The sequence below is a fragment of the Manacus vitellinus genome, unplaced genomic scaffold, assembly GCF_001715985.3.
Source record: "Manacus vitellinus isolate BGI_N305 unplaced genomic scaffold, ASM171598v3 scaffold_9_pilon, whole genome shotgun sequence".
NCBI lineage: Eukaryota > Metazoa > Chordata > Aves > Passeriformes > Pipridae > Manacus > Manacus vitellinus.
In genome coordinates this window covers 15,149,064-15,173,404 of record NW_021940917.1, presented here as the reverse complement: position 1 = coordinate 15,173,404, position 24,341 = coordinate 15,149,064, and the positions used below count along the sequence as shown (strand labels likewise).

The window sequence follows — 24,341 nt, the reverse complement described above, 5'->3', positions numbered from 1 at the left end:
ACTCCTTCTCTGTCTCCCTGATGTTATGCAGTCTTCTCACCACCCCATGCAGCTCAGCCACCTGCTGCAGGAGGTGCATCATGCGGACACACATTTTTCAAGCAGGTTTGCTGCCTCTCCCTACAGCAGTTCTGTCTAGGTGGAGGCAGCAGGGAAGATGGTGCAGACCCTTCAGGCACAACAAGATTGTTCATCCCTACCTGTTTCAGAGGGATCCTCTTTGATCCACTGCTGTGATGGGACTAGTTGACCTTTATGTCCCTCTCCTTCGACTTTACAGAAACAGAAGGGCTCTGGTGAGACCAGACCACAGCCAGGACAATTCACCTTTGCAGCAGGCTTTCTGCACTTTTCCAGTGACCCCTACAGGTTCTAGAGGCCTCTGCTGGGGTTATTGGGGTCACAGAAGGCTTAAGGCAGATAGACCACTTCTTTGGCAGGGAGAGGACACAGGTCCAACCCCCCAGCACATCTGGTCCATGCCTTAAAATCAAAATCCCTCTGTTCTCCTAAGATTTCGGGTTCACATTTTCCATAGGCTTTCTAGGAAAAGACACACCAAAAACTGAGGCGTGAGAGACAGATGAGTTGTGCAGCCTTGAAGAGAGGACTGTACAGAATAAAGTTGATTTCTGCTATGGTGGTAATTACAGACTAGCCCAGACATTTGAGCCTCTTTTGTTCTAAACATAAAATGTGAAGTTAGCTGGCCCAGCAGGAACAGCTGATGGTGCAAGGCAGGAATCTGCATGAGCTACCTGGTCTCACTGTTAGCAGTGCCATAATGCCTTTATGGGATGCTGTCAGGGTATGACAGACCATATAGCAAAGGAGCAAGTTGCTCCAGTGCACATTAGGAATTCTGAAATAGCCTCACACACCTGAATGTCTGATGTCTGATTAGTAGAGAGAAAAATCTCTCCTTTCAAATCTCTTTTATATGCTTCCATAAAGGTAAGTGTCTTAGCTGGTGCAAAGACTCTCTGCCCAGGGCAATAGATTTTGGAGACATTTGCTAGCAGTATTTCTTTACTCCCTTAACCTATCATTCAAAATGGAGCTAATTTCACACTGTCATTTTGAAGATCCTCACACATCCTCAGTTTGAGCGCAAGTTATTGCACATCAGGCAGATACAGAGGCTTTTAGCTTGTGCTGCATAGCAGATCTGATGCACCCTTGCATCTATAACATACTTTTTAGGGATTGATATAGTGAGAAAAGTTTAATCTTTTCTTAAACCACCCTTTATTAAAAAACATAAACATTTGTAAATATATAAAATTATAAAGTACCAAGTGCTTCTTGCTTCCCAGTACAGTAGAACTCAGAAGTGGCAGGTAAATTTGGTGTTGATGTGTTTGGCTTGTTAGTTGCAGGAGTGCAGCTAGTTTTGCAAAAGACAGCTAATCTCATTCCTCTGAGAGGTTTAAACAATTTTGTTTCACTTCGGTTTCAGAATTCCTTCCTTCTCCTTTTGGAAAACATCAGTGCTTACTGGTGAGATCAAGGCTGGAGCTGTAGGAACGAGCAGGCTCCCTAGTAGGATGCAGATTGCAGATGGGTGTTTCACAAAGGGAGAGCTTTCCAGTTTCTAATGGGGAAGAGAATTCAGGCACTGAGACATCTCCTTTGTACAGTGCTTCTCAGGGAAAGTGCATCCTTGGCATTGGGATCATCCTTTAGCTGGACTGAACAAAGCTAGTCACAGATCCAATTTGCATCAAGATCCCTTAATCAGCAAGTACTGATATTCCTTTGCAATGCGCATGGTATGAAGCACTATGAAATCCCAACTATCTAAATTTTTTTACCACCTAAATGTTATAAGGAAAAAATTTCTCAGGTTGTACACGTAGACCTGAACACCAAAACAGGACACCAGACTGCAGTGGAAGTACTGTAAGAGGAAAAATCCAGTTTTACCCATAGTAATTGCTAGCGTAACTGAACTCCAAATGGGATCTTTTGTGTTACTCCCCATCTCTTATAACACTGATGAACACTTGTCAGTTGCAGAGAGAACTGGAAGGTGTTTGTTGATGTTGTTTCTCACTTGGTCTTCCCTCCAGAGCCCCTAATACCTGTAGAAACTTATGACAAGTCCCTGCACTCTCTAAGAGGTCACCTTTGCCAGTTCTTCTGCCAGTTTTCACCACAGCAGGCCCTGTTGTGTCATTGCCCTAACAGTGAGCTGCCCTCTCAGTTTTCCTCCATAGGACAGTGTCACACTACCCTAATATTACACCAGCAGGTAGGTTTGTCTTCTTGTGGAAAACTTGAACCACTGAAATTGCAGGAGAGGAGGAGAAACAGAAGCCCAAGTGAAACAAGCTTAACCTGAATGTCTCAGCACCTGGCAGGGAACCAGATGGGTGAGGAATGTTGCCATATTTAACTCCTGCTGCTTGCTGGTATTTTCTTTTACAGGCACCACTGCAGGCAAGGCTTTTCTTCTCCTGTCTGTAGGATAAGACAAAGTGGCTCATTGTAACAGACTTGTATTACAGATCACATACTTTCACTTCCCTGCTGAAACGAAAGGATGCTCTGGCTCCTACTGTCTTTTAGCTGAGACACGATCAGATCCAACCTCAGAGTAGAAGAGTTGTTATGCTGCACAAGAACCACAGTCCTTAAACAGAAGTTTTCCACTGGGTTTGTGGTAGGCACAGCTCCCATCCCTCTGAAACCTTCACCCTTGATCCAAGTATATGAAAACAAAAAAGTGGCTGAAATATGATGCTCCCCTCCTCTGCAACATTTCTTTAGCTTGAATCAAGTCAGATAAAAATTTCAGTTACATGCATAGTTGTCCAGTCCCACTTTGACCTTTCTGTCAGGACAGCATTTCTTTCAGCCCAGATCCCCAAATAAATGCAAGATTGAGGGGTGCACAGCAAAGGTGCCCTTTGCTCTAGTCTTGCTTGTTGTGCAACAGATATCCCAGTGTGCCAGATGAGCATTGGTCCATGCCCACAGGTCCAAGCCCTTGGTCCTCAGCATCCCCTTTTTGGCCTGCTTAGGATTCAGGAACATCTGCTGTTGCTGTATCTTCTGCCTTGACCAAATCACCACCGATCGTTTCAGCATGGAGTCGCTTGTAGTCCGTGTGGAAGAAGATGACGTAGCAACAAGCCATAGCACTGCAGAGGCCAGCCAGCACCAGCACCGGAGCTGCAGGAAAGGTACACTTTTAGGCAGTGAATCCACAACTCCCCGTGGGTGCAGAAGCCTAGAGGTCAGCTCCCAGAAACTGCACAGTCTGTCTGACTGCCTCCCAAGGGCTACCCCTGAGCACAGGGTGCAGACCACAGGGGGCAATGCCACTCTGGTAACAGGCAAACCTTGCTTCGCCTAACACTGGCATAGGAGGAGTATTTGGGAGGAATGTGGAAGGTTTCTAGGACTCCAAATCCTGCGTGACCCCACACGTTAGAGTCCTTACACCAGTGCACACAGTGTGTTTGTGGGAGTGCATGTTTCTGTGTAAATGTACACAGAAAAACATTACAAAAAAGACTGAATCGAAACACTTGAGTTTCATAAGAGAACAGGTCCTCAAAGGTAGTGCTTCTTTTTATATCATCTGAAAGCAGGTGTAGAAAAAGTTCACTAACTCTTATCTAAGAAAAATTTGTGTCAAAAGAAACTTTTCTGAAGAAAAAAAACAGACTATGGAACAAGGCCTGAAAGTAGTTCTCATTCCAGCAGTGTTTCAAACACACACCTCCATGCCTTTCTCCACAGATGTTTCTGCATGTATCAGATCACAAAATGAGTAGGAATGGGTGCCTGTTATGAAGCTTTGATCTCTGATACCTAGTGGAGCTTGTTCTGGGGAGTTTCTGCTCAGCCAAGCAGGATATATTTAAAAGATGATGATCAGCCTTTGTTTACAGTGTCCCCAGGACTTGAGGTCAATATTACATAAATATGAACCAGCTGAGAGATCAAGGCCAGGATTTAGCCTGCAATGAAAACACATTTGTGCTCTCATCTCAGTTGCTGTCTCTTTTTTTGACCAGCTAGGAAAGGAAGGGAAATCTGGAGTAAGTCAGAACAAAGCTGTACCAGTATGTTAAAAACACAGGCAGGTGTTTGTGCAAAAGCAAGAGGTCACTTTCAGTCAATGCAGTTGTATTCTTGGCCTCCCACACTGCAAAGCAGTTGTGCTACATGGACTGTGTCTTCCTCTTAGAATAGCTGCTTTCTAGCTTGGTAAGCTCCAGTCTCTGCAGGGTGACCATAAGGGTAATTTTAACCCAGAGCCAGCAGTGGCATTCATGGCACCTTAGAGTTTTCCTGTTTTCAATCTTGTAGGATTGGTTTAGCAGGAACTCCTTGGTAGCAAGGAGTGCACCATCATAAAGGTGGGTAGGAAATACACTATAGCAGGAATCAGCATTGCAGGGTCCCTCACAGTGAGACCTGGAGGAGGGTGGGGGCTACACAGGATGCAACCGAATGTCCGGCATCATTTCCCATGGACGTACTTACTTGTCCAGTCCAAGGCTCCATCCTGGTCAAGGGCACAGGTGGAGAAGGGATCCTCAGAAACACGGACAGTGAGGGCTTGTAGCAGAATCATCAAAATCACACCTTCAACCTGGCTGTGGGGAGAAGCCAACATGCAGTTATGGCACCTGCCTGACTTATCAGTGCTGCAGACAATCCCAGCTTCCCCAGTCAGAAGGGAGTGAGGCTTCTTTCTGGAGCAGGTTCCTTCTAGCAGAGAAAGCTACTGCTGGATTCCACTGGCCCAGGCACTTGGTTAACTGGCCCTGGCTCACAGGGTGTCCAGGTCAGCCTTTCTGCACACCTCCAGACACAGGGCCAGTGTGGCAGAATCACTATACACTCCCTCTGAAGGCAAGCAGGTGTTGAACTACATCTCTCAAAGAGCTGAGGCTTATTCACTGGGCAGAGACTTGGAAACACCTCTCACTCCAGGACTGAGGATGGAAAAAAATCATGCTATGACTTCAGCCTCCTCCTTACTCACAGCTGGCTGGCAGCAGCAACAAAGTCCACAACCAGTGAGAGGCAATAGCCTTCAAAGGCAGTGTCTAATGCCCCTCACTCACTGATGTTTCTTGCTGCTGGAGCTCCACCTGACACAAAAGGTGGCACCAGGTTATTTGTATCACTGATTAGAGCTCCAACAAGTCATTCCTGCTGAATTCCAGAGCAAGCCCTAGGCAGGTAAACTGATAACTGGAAGGACAGTCAGTCCCATCTGTTGTGACCAGGTGCCCTGGGGCTGATGAGCCCCATCTCTCTCAGCAGAGCACTGAGACCTGACAAGTGCCTGTACTGTGATGGGAATGGGTGTGTCTCTCAGGCACACAGCCCCCATGTGCTCCAAAGGTGGGTGATGCTGGACATGGTTAAATCACGCTTCATGCCAAGCAAGGGAGAACTTCATCTTCCTTCTTGCTTTTCTTGTACCACTTCCACATAATCCTCCTTGCTTTAAAACATTTAGCTCTTCAGCTCTATTGATCAGCCAACCAGCTCCCCTCTTGCCATGGTCACGTTCACAAACACCAGAGAGAAGTTCAGCAGGGTGGCAAGCACTGATGTCCATGCTCTCTTCTCTTACCTGCACCCACACCCCTGTGTGTGTGTATGTGTGTGTTTGAACCCCAGCTCAGCTCTTAATTGGATTTAAGCTGCCTGCTTACCTTGCAACAAAAATCAGGCCTGTAGACGTGCCCTCTCCCACGGGGTAGGAGCACTCCACAGCCAGCTCCATGGCAATGGGGTAGATGGCAAAACCGAAGAAGCCAAAGAGTGAGCTGGTGATGGCCAACATGACGGCCTGATGTCTGAACCGAGAAGCCTGCAGGAAAAAGACACAATAGTCTCAGTGTCAGCACTGTTGCACAGAAAGTCTCTGAACCCATAACCTGCAGGAAGCTCCAAGGCCTCACTGTCTCACCACTACCTTCCCTATCTGTTCCTGAAATCAATTTTTTACCTCCAGGTCTCTAGAGTCAACTAATGGCTACACAGCGGAGAGTTATTTGTTGAATTGAAGCAAGGGGAGGGAGGATTCAGCAGAATTACCTGAAAAGCATTGGTGTGGTTGGACTACTTTAACTTGACATCCTATATAGTAACTTACCAGGCATGTGTTCAGTATACCTCTAGTCACAAGTGAAACACACACCTTTCTCCCAGTGCAAAGTAACATTTTGGAGGAGCTGTTTGCATTGGGTTACATGTGAGAATTCACTGGATTGCTGCAGCTCAGTGATAAGGAAAATTAGTCAGACTCATGTTTGTAAAACTGGGCTTTTAACATAAACAAAAATACCCCAAAAATCCACAAACCAAAAAGCAAACAAAAAAACCACAAAACATCTACAAAACGTGGAGATTAGTTTAGTGTCTAGAACAGCCTTGTCCCTAACTCTGGAGGAAAGAGCATGGCCTTGTCCAGCCAATGCTGATAAAGATGAAGTACTTTGCAGCCACACTGCTGGTACCTCCTTCCTTACTGATGTAATAAATTCCCACAGAGGAACATGAGGTGTCTGTCCTGGCATAGCTGCAGGCCTGGCCCAGCTAAACTGGTAAAGTCAAGAAAAACTCTGTTTGAAATCTGAGTTTGAAGCGGATTTGAATGGGTTATTTTTGTTCTAATACTTTGAACTAACAGTTCATCTGTATGGAATGAAGGTGAAGAAAGGAAGGGGAGGAGGGAAGGGTTTGCTTGTTACTCCTAACACTGCCTCCTATCTACTCAGTGCTTTATCTGAGTCCAGGCAATCTGACTTGTATACAGATCATCCTCAAAAAAAATGCTAGAGTACTAAAGAGATTGAAAATGCAAGGCTTGCTTGAGGCACCTTGGCCTACAGTGACAAAGGCATTGCATTTGTCTATCTCTTCCAAATGGAGCTACCATCACTGGGATCTTGGGGCAGGGGAAGGTGGGATCACAGTGTACTGAAAGTCTTGATTTTTTCAACACACAAGAGAAATGCACAGCATAAGCCTGCAGAGAAAGCAGAAAGCTGCACCATTTTGGGTCCTCTGCAGTGCTAGGAGTCCCCTGTGTCATGATCAGATTCTTGCTGTATGAAGGCTCCCACTGGCAATGGTTATGCTTGAGTGCAGTACTTGCACTCTAGCCCCATGGGCATAAAGTCTCCAGGTTTTGCATTCCTCTCCTGGCTGAATCCAAGTGTTCTACTTTTTTGCCTCTCTTGTCTTGTCCTCCTCAAGGAACTACTTAAGAACAAGGCACGTAACTAGGTCCTTTCTGCTAATGTTACACTCCCGACACCCACCCCTGTTAAAGGCAGGCGTTGGGAAAACAGGGCATTCTTGTTCATTTTTGTAAGATGGATATTTAGCAGTTCCGTTTCCTTTCTGAAAAAATGGCCTTGGGAGTCAGGAAGCAAACATGGTGATCCAGTGTAGGGAAGCAAAACTATGCCAATTTATTTATATCCTGAATCAGTCTCTTTCGGGCTCCACAGTGACTGTGAAATTCTCAGTAAAGGGTTTTCCTTTAAAACATTCCTAGCCCAGAGAGATAATTCCAAAGCGTAACACATGGCTTAATATGTGACATCAAATGACCTTGGTTTAAGCTGATGATTTATCAGATGGCAACAGAAATAAGCCCACGGATACGGTGTAATGCAAGGGAGAACTCACCACTGCAAACACAATGCTGGCAAGTGCACTCAGACAGAAACAGATCTTGGTGGACTCTATGAACTTCCTTGTCCGGTCAACATACATGCCTAGTAGGAAAGCACCCAACAAACCACACACTGTGAACAGGGCACCAGTCAGGCCAGCAAAATTCTGGAGGGCAGAAGAACAAGTAATGAGAAACTAGAGCAGCTAGAAAAGAGATTTTAATGTCGCTGACCCATTTGCCAAATGCCAGGGGATCACTTACTAAGGTAGGAAAAGCGTCCTTGCCCGCTGCAAGTAGTTGAGGCATTCACAGGGTGCTGAGTAGCAAGTAACAGGGGCCAGGTGCTTCTATCAGTGTGTGGGGACAGCAAGGTGGCAGCACTGCCAAGGGATGACCAATCTCTGCACACTTGTCAAGGGAGGCTGGGTGCAGAGCAACAGCAGTTCCTGGCATTAAAAATTCCAGCCTGGAGCCACTGGGCTCTTTCAGGGGCAATCGGGTGCTTTGTCCACACTGGAGCTAACAGGTCCAGCTGCCTTGGGACCTGCTGCTGTTTATAATCATCCTCCTGGCCCTTTTCCTACCAGGGACCTGCACTGGCACACCCAACACGTGTTAGATGGGACACTCACCTGGCTGTGTCAAAGCCTAATTAGAGAGGCAGTGAGCAGTAGCTAGATAGGGTACATGCTCTGTTGCCTGCAGTGATTACCCTTTGTTTGCACTACTTCTTCAGCTCCATAAGAATTCAAATGCAGACAGCAATGCTGAAAGCAGAGCAGCTTTTAACAAATTTGGGTAAACATTTTTGAGAGCCTCAGGGGCAGACTAGAAGGAAAGGGTACATGGAATGGTTTCTGTGGGCTAAAGGGGTGGGACAAGCCAGTCACACAGACAAAACCATCATGAGGGACAGAAAGCAAGGCTGAAAAGTTTAAAAGGTTTCCAGTGAAAAGCCAATGGTGTTTGCAAACATGACCTGGCTATGGAGCCCTGAGCCAATTATTAGACCTGGGAGCTGAAGAGGGGGTGGACAGAGACCAGACATGTCAATGTGCATACATAACATCTGGAGAGGTGTTTTAAGAGGACCTCCATGGCAATACAAGCAGCAGGACTGAAGTGCAGCCTGCTGAGGGGAAATACATGAACTGGGACATCCTCCTGCTATTACAGGGAGAGAGCAGGAGGAGCCAGCTATGCACACACTGTGCTGAACCATAAAAGCAGCACCTGGGCAGTGTCATAGCAAGGATGGGGAAACAGCTGTCACACTACCTGGGACTTCCTCTGCTACCCTGGCTTTGTGTAAGACTGTGCAAAGAGGAAAAGCTGCTTGCCTTCAGCTTCACTTCAGGGCCTGCCTGGGCTCCATTCTACTCTGGGATAGGTGACAGAAGGCTGCACAGACATCAATGCTCTGGAGGAGCTTAGGAAAATGGCAACATTCTTTTTTCCTAAAAGAATTTTCACTTGCAAATGGGAGCCTGGTCATGGGCAGTAATGAAAATGCAGGTTATCCATTATGCTAAGAGGTTGGCTGTGCTCTGGATTAATGTACTGCTTAATCTATATTAGATAATATGAACAAATAAGATATGAGACTGCAGGATATTCAATTGTCTTCATTTTGCTCTGAATTCCTTATCAGGGAAAATCAATTTGATTGTATCATAGATGATTTGGACAATGGGGAGAAAAGGAGGAAGACTCACATTTGAATACCCCTTTTCACAAAGGATCTGTTCTAGCAGGGCTGAAAAGCAGGTGAACATCCCAATTCCTCCTCCAAAGCACACTGCCAGGATGATGTATGGCTTGTTTCTCAGGAGCTAAAAAAGGAAGTTAATGTAAATAAGTGGAGGGGGGAAAAGGGCCTGGCTGTGACAGTAGACTTGAGGGTGAGCAGGTGAAAATGCTGACAGGGAAACCCTGTGATTACTGACAAAGTAGGGCTCTGTCCTGTCAGTTCAGCGAGAGGACAAGTTAAAATGGGGACCATGTAGGGAGGAAAGATCTCTTCAGTGCCCAAATTCTTCCTTCGTGTTGCCATGTGCTGTCCTACCCCTTACCACATCTGTTCAGGGGGCTCAAATTGTGTGGTCCTCTTGGGTGAGCCCTGGTGTGCCTGTTTGAGGTATCTGAATGACAGCCAGCCCACAGCTGAATGCTCAGATAGCATCTCTTGCAGCTTTGCTGCACTCCTCCACTCCCAGAGGAAGGAAGGGATCCTGATCTCCTTCAGGGGGCTTTCCATGCAGGTTTGGGGAAGTGGCATTCTGAGTCTGCTTTGTAAGCGAATTCCCCAGCATATTCCTGTCTGGCAGGGCTGAATCCCTCACTCCACATGGCACTCTCTGTGCTATAGCACTTACCATTTTGAGCCCCGTGAAGAATGGCTGTGAGTTGGAGTTAGTGGCACTGGCTGAAGGAGGCGTGGGAGGAACCTTCTCGTGAATCCCCAGTGTTGCCAGGGCACAGGCAGTTACTGCTGGGACAGCATAAACACCCAGCTACACGACAAAAGGATAAGACAAGTTACCAGTCTTTCCAGGTCCACTGCCCCCAAACAAATAAATCAGCTGGACTCAAATTAGCCCAGCTAAAACTAATAAAAGCAGATTTCATTTACCATCAGTGGAATGTGCTTTCCTTCAGGAACTAGTGCAGGTGACAACAAGTTTGCTATAAGAATGCCTAAGGGATTGGCTGGAAGGAAATAAAAGAGAGACATTTTTTTTTCATGCAGGTAGTCAGAATTATGTGTCTGCCCCTATTGCCTGCCAGCACCAGAGCTGCCATGTGCAGCAGAGTAATAAGGACAGAACATGGCATATACAGGGAGAAACTAGTAGGGGAACATTTGGAGAAGCTGACTGTTTGGTCTTACTGTTGCCACATCTGTTCTCTCACCCCCATGAAGTCCATCCTATAAAACCATTTCCCTACAACTCCTAACCCCTCTAGACTGCTTTTCATCTGTGAATTATGATGTACTCACCTTCAGAAGCCTGCCTCGGTAAATGTCAAGCTAAAGGGACAAAATTAAGGTGGACGAATCCGTGTCATCTGTCCTGGTGTTATATGGCAGGAGTTACAAACAGAGATGTTTTCCATTCTTTGTTCCCCCGTGTCATCAGGGGGAATACACTATTGTGTGTAAGAACCCCCTGAGGCTTCTGGAGGGTGAACAGTGGCAGCTTGCTCAGCCTCAGCTGGCATCACAGATGCTCCATTCCCTTAACTGTCTTAGTGGCTCTTAACTGCACTTACACTAATATGTCCATGCCCTTCTAACATTGAAGGAATCAGATGTGGACAGGGGACCAACCTGCTGGCAATGCTCATTTTAAAAGTCACTAGGATGCCATTAGTTTCCTTTGTCAAAAGGGCACGAACAGCAGATAAGCCAAATGACAGCTCTCTAAAGTGACACTAGGTCATTCCTGACACTTTTCAAGCCTTTATACTTCCTCCGTAAAGCCCAAACAGGCTTAACAAGTTGATCTTTGCTATCAACTACAAAAATCACATGGCAGCAGAGAATCTCAGACACTGTACTGCGAGAGGGTGTTGCATTGTTATGGGGCTGGAGCTGAGCAGCATGTGAAGCAGGACTCCTGGGACTTAGCTTGGAAACACCTAAAATTGCAGGAGACGATTTTTGAACTTTAAGGCAACATTCTGCAAGTAGTCAAAGTAGAGTTGATTTTCTACTAGTGTGGAGGGATGAGGTTAGGAAAGCCAAAGCCAGCTTGGAACTGAGTCTGGTGAAGGGCAACGAGGGCATCTGCAAGGACTTTAGCAGCAAAAATAAAGTTAGGGAAAATGTGGTGCTGTTGCTGGATGGGGTGGGAGACTTGGTGAGAAAGCACACAGAAAATGCCAAGGTATTCAATGCCTTCTTCACTTCATTTGTTGTTGGTAAGACTGGTCTTCAGCCCCGAGACCAGAGGTAAAGTCAGGAGTAATGAAGATTTACCCTCAGTGGAGGAGGACTAGGTTAGAGAACATTGTATAGCCCAGACATACACAAATCCATGAGACTGATGGGATGCATCAGTACTGAAGGAGCAGATTGTTTGCATTGTAAGGCCATTCTTGGTTACTTTTAAAAGGCCATGGTAATTCCAAGAGGCTCCTGAAGACTGGAAGAAAGCATATGTCACACCCATCTTCAAGAAGGACAAGAAGGAGAATCCAGGGAACTTTCCAGGCCTTTCAGTTTCACTTTGATCCCTGGGAAGGTCATGAAACAACTAATGTTCTCCACCATTTCCAGGCACAGGAAGGACAATAAAGTGAAAAGGAAAAATGCCTAACTAATCTAGTAGCTTTTATACAGTAAAATGACTGGCTGGATGGATGAGTAAAGGGCAGCTGACACTGTCCCCATAACAATCTTGCAAAAAAACTGACAGAGTACTGGCTAGACTACTGGACAGTGAGATGAACTGAAAGCCAACTGAATGGCCAGGCCCAGAGGATTGTATTCACTGACAGGAAGACCAGCTGGATGCCAGTCACTAGTGATGCACCCCAGGGGCTGATACTGGGGCCAAAACAGTTTAACCTGGATGACAGGACAGACTGCACCCACAGCCAGTCTGCAGATGATGTGAACCTGGGAGGAGTGGCTGATAGAAGAGGTGGCCATGCTGCCATTCAGAGGCACTGCAACAGACTGAAGAAATGGGTGAAGGGGAATCTTGTGAAGCTCTGCTAGAGGAAATGTAATGTGCTGCACCTGGGGAAGAATGATGACACCCCCCCCCCCATCCACCAGTGCCCCTTGAGGCTCACCAACAGGAAAGCAGCTCTGCAGAGAAGGACCAGAGGGACGGGTGGACATCAACTTGACCATGAGGCAGCAACACAACCTCCTGATAAAGAGGCCACCAGCAGCCCGGGGTCTGCACTAGGCAGGGTGTTGTCAGTGGGAGGTGCTCCCTCCCCTCTACTCAGCACCTGTGAGTCCACATCTGGATTATTGTGTCCAGTTCTGGGGCCCCCAGTGTGAGGGAGACAGGAACTTACCGGTCCAGAAAACAGAAAACATGATTAAGGGACTGGAGCTTCTGTCATGGGAGGAGACATTAAGAGAGCTAGGACTGACCAGCCTGGAGAAGCTACTGGAAAGCAGTTTTGCAGAGAAGGACACGGGGTCCAGATGGATTGCAAGTTGACCACAAGCCAGCAATGCACCCTTGAAGAAAGGTGTCCAAGAGCATGCTGGGCTGCATTAGGAAGAGTATTTCCAGTAGCTGAAAGATCTTTACCCTCTACTAAGACCTGGTGAGAAATATAGAGAGGGCTGAGTCCAGTGCTGGGTTCCTCGATACGAGATACCAATTAATGGAGCAAGTCCAGACAAGGGCCAAAGACATGATTAAAGGAGTGGAACATCTCTCATACCTAAGGAGGCTGAGACAGCTGGGACTGTTTAGTCTGGAGAAAAGAACCTTGATCAGCAATTACAAAGATGGAACCAGGCTTTTCTCACACAAAGCATAACACAGGAATTTCTACCCAAACATAAACTTCTTTACTGTGATAGTGGTTTAGCACTGAAACAAGATGCTCAGATAAGCTGCAATACCTTCATCCTTGCAGACAGTCAAAACCCTGAACAGAGATAAACCTGGGCAACCTGGTCTAGCCAGGCCTGACTGAGCAGGGCATTGGACGAGATGATCCCAAGAGATGCCTTCCAACCTTATCTGTTCCACGGTTCTGCTGAGGTGTCATTAATAGTGCTATAGCTGTAGTCTTTCTGCTCTGTACTTGAGAAAGTACTAGCTTATGATGCTGGTGAAATGTTACCTGCTTCTAAGTACATGGACTCAATTAAACAACAGTTTCCAAGGAGAGGGATTAAATCTTCTCTGTTGGGGTAAAATGCAACTGGGCATTGTTGAGAACATTTGCAGGTTGCAGCCTGCAAAGTAGTCAGCTGTTTTCATGAACTATAGACATGTTGAAGCAGTTCCAGAAGGTATGGCTGAGGGTTGGAAATGTGAGCAGTGGGCTAAATTTTAATTTAAATTTTAAATTTTAATTTCAATTTAAAACACTGAGACTACTTGAGTAATTACAAGGTTTCAGCTGCCTTCTTTTCCTGGGAAGAGAAATTTTATGAGCCTAAACCTTCTGTGAATGGAAAGGAGATCACTGCAGTTAATCAACTGTACATTATGGTCCAAGAGTCCTGATGGATTAGGTTGCAGTACTCTGCAATGGACCTATGTGTTTTGTGGTCAGTGATGCTGATGCACTGAAACTCCTCAGGGTGCAGACCACAGTAAATGAAGAATCCTATGGATGAAGCAGGGGTCACTTCAGTGGAATCAGACAAGACTGTCTACTTCTGACACAGGAGAATTTCTCATGGTGTTCACAGGAGATCTGGCACTGCTTCTCTATGAGTAAGTCTCTAGAAGTGATGGGTAGGACCAGAATAAAATAAACACTCCAGAGCTGAGTCATTAATCACTCTGACAGCTGAGTCATAGTGATTTCAGCTGCTCAGCAGGATCCTGGGTGCAAGGTCCATATTTGTCACAAAAGCCTGGGGAAGACTACCCACTAATAGCAAGAGGCTGTAGGGTCAGTTTCTGTGTGCAGCACTGATACCAAACATACTGGAGTGCTGAGTGCTGCTCTGGCAATTACACAGGAAATGGGTATTGATAATTTGGAGCACGATGAGAGATAAAGCTCAAGTGAGCAACAGGAAGACATGGAGACAAGTGGGAAGAAGCAAAGGGAAATGAGGCTGTAAAGTTACTTTTTCCTAGACAAAAGAGAGAAGAGGTGATTCTGTCCATAACTACCTGACAAACAGGTGCAACAAGACTGAATAGCTGGGGGATAAGGAGCATCGAGATGAGAAGTAACAGGCTGACATTTGCCAGTGATGTAATTAACCACAGGAATAAATAACTGGGGCTGTGGTAGATCCTCGTTCTAGGCAATATTTAAATTTTCTTGAAATGAAATCCTGATTTCATACAGCAGACATTATGGGTGTAATCAGGCATTATAAATGGAAGCCCTCTGTGCAGCAATCTGCAGGTGTTGCTGCAGAAAATAATCACAGCCCATTCCATCCACACTCTGATGTCCCACAGTGGCAGAGACTAAACAGCTTCAGGTTTTAGGAATCTACGGTTTCTTGCTCTTCAGTTTTATTCTTACCATAGTTAGATCCGTTTGGTCCTGAAAAGACTAAGGAGCTATGTGAAAGAAATGCTCTTTGGCTGCTCTGTCTGCTCTCTTACTTAAAAAGGGCAAGTTGTCTGCAGGCTGGGGTCCTTCAGGGCTATGAACTTTATTTCAGTGCCCAGTGGTCCTTGGTGGTATTGTATGGTGCCACACTGACAAAAGAGCTCCTTCTCCAGCAGGGAAGATGAAGGTCTGTCTCAGCACTGGGAAACAAGGTGAGTCATCAAGTCCACCCTATTCTAGGAAAGGCAGCGCAAAAAGATTTTATTTGTTCCGACACCATAAATCCATTCTTGGTAAACAAGAGAGCCCATGCTCTAGGCTTGCAGAAAGCTGTATAGAGGTGCTTCTGTACTGCCCTTTTGCCCATGCCTATCCCTTCTTCACAACTCCAACACAACGGGGAGGGAAAGCAGCTGTTGGCTGTTTTGACAGAAGGACATACGGGGCTCCAACACACAAGTAGGCACTGTGAGATTTCCCAGCTGGAGCCAGCAAGCCAGCCCAGTTTCTGAAGCGTTCCTCAGGTCCTTGGAGAAAAGAGGAAGGGATTTCTTTGGCTGCTGGGTAAAAAGCCACATGAAGGGAGGAAACAGGTCTGTCAAGTGCAGTATCCTGTCTCTATCTGGGCCCAAAGGAGCCAAGAGAGGAACAAGATTAGAGCAAGCTTTTCTGGTGCCTCTCCTCCAGTTTCCCACCTTCCGGGCACTTAGCAAGGCAGGTGTGGTTTCTGTGTGGGTAGTCCCACCATTTAGCATCCCCAACATGTTTGTGTGGCCAGCTGAGGGTATTTTATTTGTGTATACATACACACCAATTAGGAATACATGCTCAGTCTTGCTACTGGATGAACTCGTGGACATCACTGCCACAGCAGCCCCAACTCTATCCAGTTACAGAATTTGGCAACTGTGACCATTGGCACTACATGCAATTTGGACACCTTCCTAAGAAGCTGCAAAATTAAGGCCACTGAAGACTTCGTACTTAGTAACATTAAGGGCTGTCCCTAACTTCTATGATATTTAGGCAAAGATGATAATCTCTTCATGGCAGAGAGGAAGAAGGTTAGAAGCCTGGGTGGCTTGCTCTGAACATAGCACCTAGATGTGGCTTAGACCCACTTCTTGCTCCTGTGTTTTGTTGCACGTGGCTACAAGACTCTTGGGTGGAGCTGCATTTGCAAGGGCAAATGGCTGCAGTACAGAACATTTCCTCTGGCTGCTGCCTCTGAAAAGCAAAAAAATGCTAGCAAGTTCTGGGAGACAGCAATACTGCTTCGGAGCTGTCACTTACCCATTGATGCAATCATATTTGCTGTCGCTCTCTGGTGGTCTGGGAACCACAGTGCTGCCAGCTTTGTTGGTGAAAAGATGATAAGAGGCTGCGCCAGTGCACAGAGGCATTGCCCAATAAACAGGTACCAGTAACTCCGGGAACCCAAGCTCAGGAACTTCAGGACGCTGAACATCCGGGTGATGCTACCCATCATGTTCAGCCATGCACTCAGGATCACCTGCAGCAAGCAGAAACAGGGCTTGTGTGCTGAAGTGTGAAGGGTAGAACTTAACAAAATAGATTAGCATGAGCAGAGTCTCATATGTACCACAGAAGACACTGGGTGCTATTAATACATGCCTGCAGATCATCCCCACCCCATTGGGCCACTGCAAGATGCTCCTCATCCAACTTGTCTCCTTAGGGAGCAATGTGGTTGTCTTGGCCCTGCATGAGAACCACGCCACAGTGTAGCTTGTGCAAGGGAGCAGACACTGGCATGGAATGGATGAGAAATAAAGTTCACTAATTACACCCTATTGGCAAGTTTGTGCCATCACCCATATTTTGCTGTGACAATCCAAAGATCATGGCAATGAATCATCCAGCATATGGATCCTGCAAATGCTCTTCTATACCACTAGCATGCTAGTGTTTCAGTGCCACATTCCACAACACAGTTTTGGGAAGACTGTGTAGAGATCCCAAGCTGGCTTAGCAGAGACCAAGCTCCGAGCTGACAGGGGTCTCTTGCTTGCATCCTGTCCTGCTGCTCCTTAAACTCATCCTGCAAATGAAATAGCTATGCTAATACTTTTCCACAGCAAATCCTACCCAATTACAGCTCTGTCTTCACAGAGTCAGCTCACAGCATCTATCCCTGTCATTTGGCTAAGATAACAAAAACTAAAGGAAAGTAGGGGTGCAACCTTATTCTGACTTTTCCCACTGTTCTTCACCTCAGAGGTGATGTGACAGCTGTTACTGAAACAGCTTTCAACATGCTCATCCTCTGCAGCATTTGGCAAGGCTCCCATCTAAAGCATGCACGTTAGTGCTTTCTGCATCTGCTGCCTCTAGGTGAAACCTCCTCAGGGAAACAGAACACTTCAACTCACAGCACACCGGAGCCCCACGCTGTCGAGAACCCACGTTGCCACCAGACCAAACGGGATGGAGATGAGGAGGTACACTATTGAGAGCCAGTTGACTGTCTCCAGGGAAATGTGGAAGTAGGCAGCTGTCTTATCAGCCACAGGAGCGAACGTCAGCCACAGCTGCAGAGTAGAGACCGAACACGCGTAAGCACAGAAACCTCCAGAACAGAAATTCAGCATCTCCTCAAACTGAGTTGCGAGGATGCTCACTATCTTAGTCTCTCCTTGAAATTAGGATTTTAAGGCTGGTGATAAAAATTCAAACCTCCAGTGTCTGCAGTTACTTACTCAGCCCAGAGCACCCCATCCATTTCACTGCCTCATCCCCAATCCCCTGGACCTGATGCTGGAGGCTGCCAAAAGCAGAGGCCAGTACCTTTTTCTGTCGCTACGTTGAACATGTTGGCCCCGATGCATGCACTTACCTGATGTAAAACACAAGCAATGCTTCTATACTAGCATAAACAAAATAGAGGCTGCTGCCTCCTCTCTGCAACTAAGAGCCTCTTAAACTCAGACTGCTATTTACAGTTCCACTGGTAACTCCTGGACATCTTGCAAGAACAACTTTGTTATGTGTCAGCCAAGAGAGACACATTATTCCATGCTTTCCTCTATAAACTCAACTGATAAAAAAGGGCCTAGAAATTTGCATTATTCAATGTATCAGGACATGTAGGATGGAAGGTACACACAAAAGTAGTACTTTAATAACTCTCCATATTTTTCTTCCAATGCCATATCTGAAAATATCTCCCTAAACCTTGTTTTAGGCACTGGTTTCACAGTTCCTGTCTGCTTCTGGTTTCTTATAAGAATGACAAGACTTGATTCTAAATTCAGGTCCTGAGATCACGCACACAAGAAAGAAATTTAAACCCAAATTTAAGGATGTTTCTGTAGATTTTTTGCAAAGACGCCTCCTGGTGCTTTTCAAAAAGATTGGCCTAACCTGAGAACAAGTTTCAATAATGTGGATGTTAAGCTACTACGGTGTTAGAAGATGATCTTGCTGCTGAATACTGAAGATAATAAAGTTTGCAGAAAGGTGAATAAAAACTTCAGCTATAGCTTTCTACAGAAGAACTCCAGCCACTGTTGCTTTCCAGGTACTCCTCCCCACCATCACAAGCTTCCTCTTCCCAGTCTGCATCCTGCAGACAGGATCATCTGCAGCATTAATGTGTAACTGAAAAAGGGCTCAGGTAACCTCAGAGGAAGGTGTGTCCCTACACTCTACTTGTTATTTCCAGTGTTCTAGTACTTTTCTTATGCACTAGGGACCATAAAAACTACCACATTAGACAGGAGCAGAAGGGGAGATGGACTTCTTTTCTTCCTAGTGTCACTGCGTGAGAACAGCCATGTGCAAATCGTTGTTTAGCTAGGCTTTTCTCCTAGTAGGGACGCAATGAGTAAATGGTAGTAAAAGAGAAGTTTTGAATGCATTATCAGTGTCCTTGCAAGGATGCCTAGCATCAGTCTTCTCTGGAAGGAGCTGACATACTGCTGTCTGCTGCATTCAACTCAAAGTTCACATCACCACACTGGGCTCAGACACACACGTGACATCAGTCAAAGGTCTGGCAGAGGGTGGATTTGGTATTTGCTCAGCTTCTTCAGTCAGGTGGATGACGATGCTGGGTGCTGAAGGAAATTGTACTCTTAGACAACACGGAGGGTATTCCAGATCACTTCCCAGACTTTCAGCAGACTGGGATAGGAATTTAAATGTTTAATGCTAATGTAACTGTTTAGATGCTACTAGCATCACTAAGGCATGAGCATTAGTTTGATTATGGGATGCTAAACTGCTGCTAAACAAATCCCAGCTGTGTATTTCCAGCAATAGCAGTTCTCAGTTCCTCACTGCCTCCCAGATGGGGGTGGTGGTGATGAAACACTGTACCAGGAAACAGTGTAATTAAAGAGATGATACATTTTGTAAGCCAGCTTCAGGTAAATTTGCATCCCTCCTGTTCCTCTACACATGACATCATTAGGAGAGTCATGGCACAAGCCAGAGCACAGCATTTTGTGTACAGTGTATGTGTCTACGCAAGCCAGGATTTTAAGTATTCTGACGCATTTCCATTAGACCGAGTAAAACCATTCCTTGCTGAAAACCAAGCACGTGGGCTGCACTGTACTCCTATCCTGAACAAGAACTCCACTTCTAGCACAAGTGTGTGAGAGCACAGAAGCTGGAAAGTTGCCACCTGTCCAAGCCTGAGGCCCGAGCTTGTTCCTCAAAATAGGAAGTGGGTTTCTTCAAGGGTCTGGAGAGAAAAAGTATGTTTCGTTGTTTACCATGTGTTGCTCTGTAACAGAGAAATTCAGAACTAGGCAATGGAGCTCAAGGTGTTTCTATAGTCAAAGAGGCCACCAAATGCCCCTGCAACAAAGAGATGGCACTGTGGAGTTTTGTCCAGCACAGGGAAATAGTGAGTGAGTATGCCACCTCCTGCTTTTGGTTTTTCCAGCTGTGATAATTTCATCCACAGTAGTTAGTAAGCTCTTCTGCTAGGAGCTGGAGCCCTTATCCTGCATGTTTTTCTGAAACTCTGCACTGCCAAGGCTGGTACTTACACAGAGATTGCTCTGATTCAAGTCCACTCATGCAGAACAGGTAAAGAAGATGCAGTTCTTTCTTGGCGAGGTCAAAGTCCTGTAACATCTAAAGATGCATAATACAGGCAGAGGGAGGTTCCACGCTCCTTCACTCTCCAAGGGCCATTGTCTTAACTCAGCTTTGGCCCACCAAAGCCACAGAATCACAGAATGACAGATATTCTGAGCTGGAAGGGACCCACAAGAATCACTGAGTCCAACTCCTGAATGAATAGCCTGTATCAAAGCTCAGGTGAGCTTTGATATCCACTGCAGGTCACAGGGACAGATGCAGGAGGAGAGAGAACATGAGAGGTCATAGGATGTCAGCTCCCAAAATCTGGTTGCTTCTGGGACAGAAAGGTGAAAAACAAACAGAGAGACAGATACCTCTGTGGAAATACACCCCTGTGGTCTGGTCAAGCTACGCTCAGCAACATTGTCTGAGAGGCCACACAGAACTACAGCCTCAGTGTGAGGTGCAGAAGGCATCAAGAGGAGCCTCTGTTATGCACTGTGCTGCTTCGTCCCTGTCCTCATGTGCTTCTCTGGAGGCAGCTCAACAGATGTCACAATGTCAGTTCCTGTTTGCGATGGTGACAAGCAATTTTCACTCACCTACTATAGCTCATGTGCCTTCAGAGCCGTGCCAGGGCTACAATTAACCAGAACCTTTCATCGCACTTCGACAAAATTCCCAACTTGGCAAAAGTTGGAGCGGATGATGATGGAGGTCAGCAGCAGTTCACACTTTGGGCCACGGCATGTTAGGTCAAGAGATTTACACAGAAGCCCACGCAGAGCTACTAAAGCACAGGAACTCTTTCCTTTGAAGACCAAACAGCTACAATGAGTCTGCGAGCCCAATCCCTTAATACTTGGCAAACCTCATTTCCCAGCATTACCTCACAGATTTTGCATTAGTTGTTCTCAAATGAAGCTTCTCCTGTACTACAGTCCAATGTCATTCGTAATGTTCACTCGTGTTGTAGACCACAGTATTTGCTCCTTCAGCATTTCGTATGGACCTTTCCCTCCTTTCAGATATGCATCTAGCAGGATGTTGGAATAGCTGCTGCAATAGCACATGCCATCTCTTCTCCAAATACACAAATTGAAGTTCCCACATTCCTCTCCTGAGTTCAAGCCTTAGAATCAGATTCATCTCACTGTGATTTCTGGGTTTAGGGACAGCAAAAGCTTCAGTGCATGCTAGTGTGGGCTGGAGTCCTACCTCAGCACACATTCTTTGCTATAAAAACTTGTGCTCTGCACAGCAGGCACAGCAGCTGAGGAAGTGGACAGAAGGTCCCCTGAAGACCTGTAAGCCTGTTCTGGTTGCAAGGGAGTACAGATGCAGCTCCCATTGGCACACAGCTGGCTGACTGGGGAGCCAGGCCCCATCACCAGAAGAAAAGGACAGAAATGTTTTCCACCTAGAGTCTACTTACATCCCTAATTACAGGGGGGCCCTCCACACTTTCTTTAACAATGTAGGACAACCAGGGAAAGCAAGGGCACTGACAGTCAAACTAGTTGATTGGTATGGATATTGGAGGGGTCCTGGCTCCACTTTCAGCTCTCCCTCCCTTTGCTTTAAGCTTCTTCTTCTAGCTTTTGCATTTAATCCTCCAGCACCTCCCAGGGACTGCCTGGTCCCTTCTTCATTAACTGAGGCTTAATGTCCTTTAAAGGGGGCTGACAAGAAAGATGGAGAGGAACTTTCACAAGGCACGTAGTGGTAGAACAAAGGGGAATGGCCCTAAAATGATTAAGGGTAGATTTAGATCAGAGATTAGGAAATTTACAGTAAGGTTGGTGAGGCACTGGCACAGGTTGCCTGGTGAGGTTGTGGACTCTGGAGTTGTTCAAGACCAGGCCTGGATGGGGTTCTGAGCAATCTCGTCTAGTAGAAAGTCCCTGCCCATGGCAGGGAGGTTGGAACCTAAAGATGATCTTTAAGGCCCCTTACAGCCAAAACAATTTTATGGTTCTATCACAATTGCAAGCCTTCATGGTCATTCCTGTAACCAAGAACAAGTTACAGCTGTTCTCATCCTGATTCCATTCCTGGTTTTCTGTTACATTTTCTGATACCCTCTTAAACCCTTAACTGATTCTCAAATATGGTTTCAGCCCTCTTCCTCCCAGAATCATCCAAACCCTCTCATTTTCCTCCTGCTTTCATTCCCCTTCCACCTCCATCTTCTCCGGGTTCAGTTCTTCCACCATATTGCTCTCACTGTTTCCACACCCATACAGACTCTCCAGGAACTATTTCACCCACAGGACCTAGTTTCCCTCCACGAATTCCAAGGCAGCCCACAGTCCCCAGCTTTGCCTACAGCAGTTCTCCCAGTCCCAGCATGCTTTCTCTCATGCACGGGGACACCGATTACAGGGCGATGGAGGATGTCTTTCTGCGGCACGGAGGCTGCCCCCTCACCCTCTGAGACCAGGCTGTGAAGCCCTTACATCACAGGCCTCATCTTCGAGGTTAAAAGGGCCACGTAGCCTGGAAGCAAACAGCCCCTGGCCTCAAACAAAGGCACCTGTGCTGACACAGGAGCCTGGGAAGTCAGGACAGAGGCTGCCAGGCGGCAGCAGCTGTGTGTGCATGCGTATCTACAGGGGCACTGCTGGAGCAGACTGGTGCGGGTGAGGAGCGTGTGCACCCTGCCCTGGAGCATGCCAGTCTCCACTTATGCAGCTCTCCTTCCTCTCCCAAGTACACTTAGAGGTGGTGTAAGTCCTCCAGCTGGTGAGTCAGGAACCACTTGGCCGAGCATGAGCCAGCTACAAACCGCTGCTCCTCCCCAGCTTGCTCCAGCTGACAAGCATAGAAAAGGACAGTAAACACACCTGGTTTCATTCTTCTGTATTCTTCTGTGCCCCCAGTGTGAGAAAATAAGAAAAAGTTCCTCCCCTGAAACGTAAATTTCCAACCTGCTTGGCTTCACAGGAAGGAGGCAAGAAGGAATGAATCATTTGCTTCAGCAGTTTACCACTATGGCAGCTGTGAGCACACCATGAATACTCTTAAACATTAAGTCTTTGGATGAAAAAACCCACGCTTAAAACACTGCACCAGTTTGGCAAAACAAACCCAGGTAGAAACCTCAGGCAGAGTTATGTCACACCTCACCAGCTGCAAGAGACAGCTGGGGATAAATCATCTAAGCTTAGCTGTGGCTAGAACATCTTCTCTGTCCAGAACTTCAGGTAGCAATGAATTATGCTGATGTCTATGGTGTTTATGGCCTTCTTAAGATAAGGTGGGGGTTTGTTTCTTACACTACATTGTCAGCAAGGAATTCACAGAACAGCCATATTTAGGAAATGAGAACCAAACCCTGCTAAGGCAGTACCCGCCCTGTACAGCAAGGAGAGACAAAGGCTTTCAACTAGAGGTACAAGTAAGGGGCTATTTATCATTTATCATAAGGGCCTCTGTTATAATATTAATCCCACTGTGCTCTGGTTAGTGAAGGAATTACACACAGTGATGTAGAGTAGGAGGATATAGGAAAGAGTGCCCCTTTCATCACCAGACGGTCTGTCCTGGTTTTGCTCAATCATACCCTAAACCAGACTGAACTAAGAAATACTCCTTTCTCAGCCTGCCCTTCCTGCATGACCAAGTGTCCCTTCCTGCAGTTAAGTTGCTTCTACCTTGTCTTCCTGACACTGACAGAGACCCCCTCTCAGGACTGTCTCCTGACTGTCACTTTTAGTGACACTCAAGGCCACTAATAGAAAACTGCCTGTATATGTGCAAGAGTGGGGAATACAAGCCATCATCCTGGAAGCTTGGTCCAGAAAACGAGGTCCAAGTCAGACAATTCAAAACTCATATGTTCTTATCATATGCATTCATAGATAGCCTGACACAGGACTACAGAGAACAAAGTGCTGCATGCAACATTTGCACGGGAATCGAGGACACATCTTAACTTGCATGGCAAATTTTCACACCACAGAACTGGTAAATTAATCTTTTCATCTGGAACTTTTAAACAGCAAACAAACACTTTGATTTCATGGACTTTCAACCACTCCCTCCATTTTAATGTGATTTTTATCAGGAACATTTCAGAGAAACTTTAGCATGGGTAAATGTTTGGTTACAACTTTATACATCAGCATACTTGCCATTCCAGACCTTTGCAATGGCTTAGAAACAGTATTTCCACTTCAGGATTAGGCACCCAGTTTTGAAGGGATAAAGTTCCGGTCTAATTTCATACTGTGGAAAAATAATACTGCAGATAGTCAGGAAGTTGTCTAGAGAACAAGGAAACAGACAACAGGTCAATCTCTCAGGGCTACAAAGTTTTCAGCAACATGACTCAAGACACAGTTAAACTTGCACATGCACTGAAAGGACCATTTTAAGTAACCCTCCAGTT

At 46.2% G+C, this 24,341-nt stretch overlaps 1 protein-coding gene across 1 annotated transcript; it reads right to left on the bottom strand.

Moving 5' to 3' along the window:
• Positions 1–1,240: 1,240 nt before the first annotated feature.
• SLC49A3 (solute carrier family 49 member 3) lies at positions 1,241–17,502 on the bottom strand. The gene is made up of 9 exons (XM_018086210.2): positions 17,284–17,502; positions 16,184–16,403; positions 10,296–10,372; positions 10,039–10,176; positions 9,379–9,495; positions 7,675–7,827; positions 5,688–5,845; positions 4,501–4,613; positions 1,241–3,177 (listed from the first exon to the last, which is right to left on the bottom strand). The coding sequence occupies exons 1-9, from the start codon at positions 17,500–17,502 to the stop codon at positions 3,023–3,025; spliced, it is 1,350 nt and encodes a 449-aa protein (XP_017941699.1). The 3' UTR covers positions 1,241–3,022.
• Positions 17,503–24,341: the final 6,839 nt, after the last annotated feature.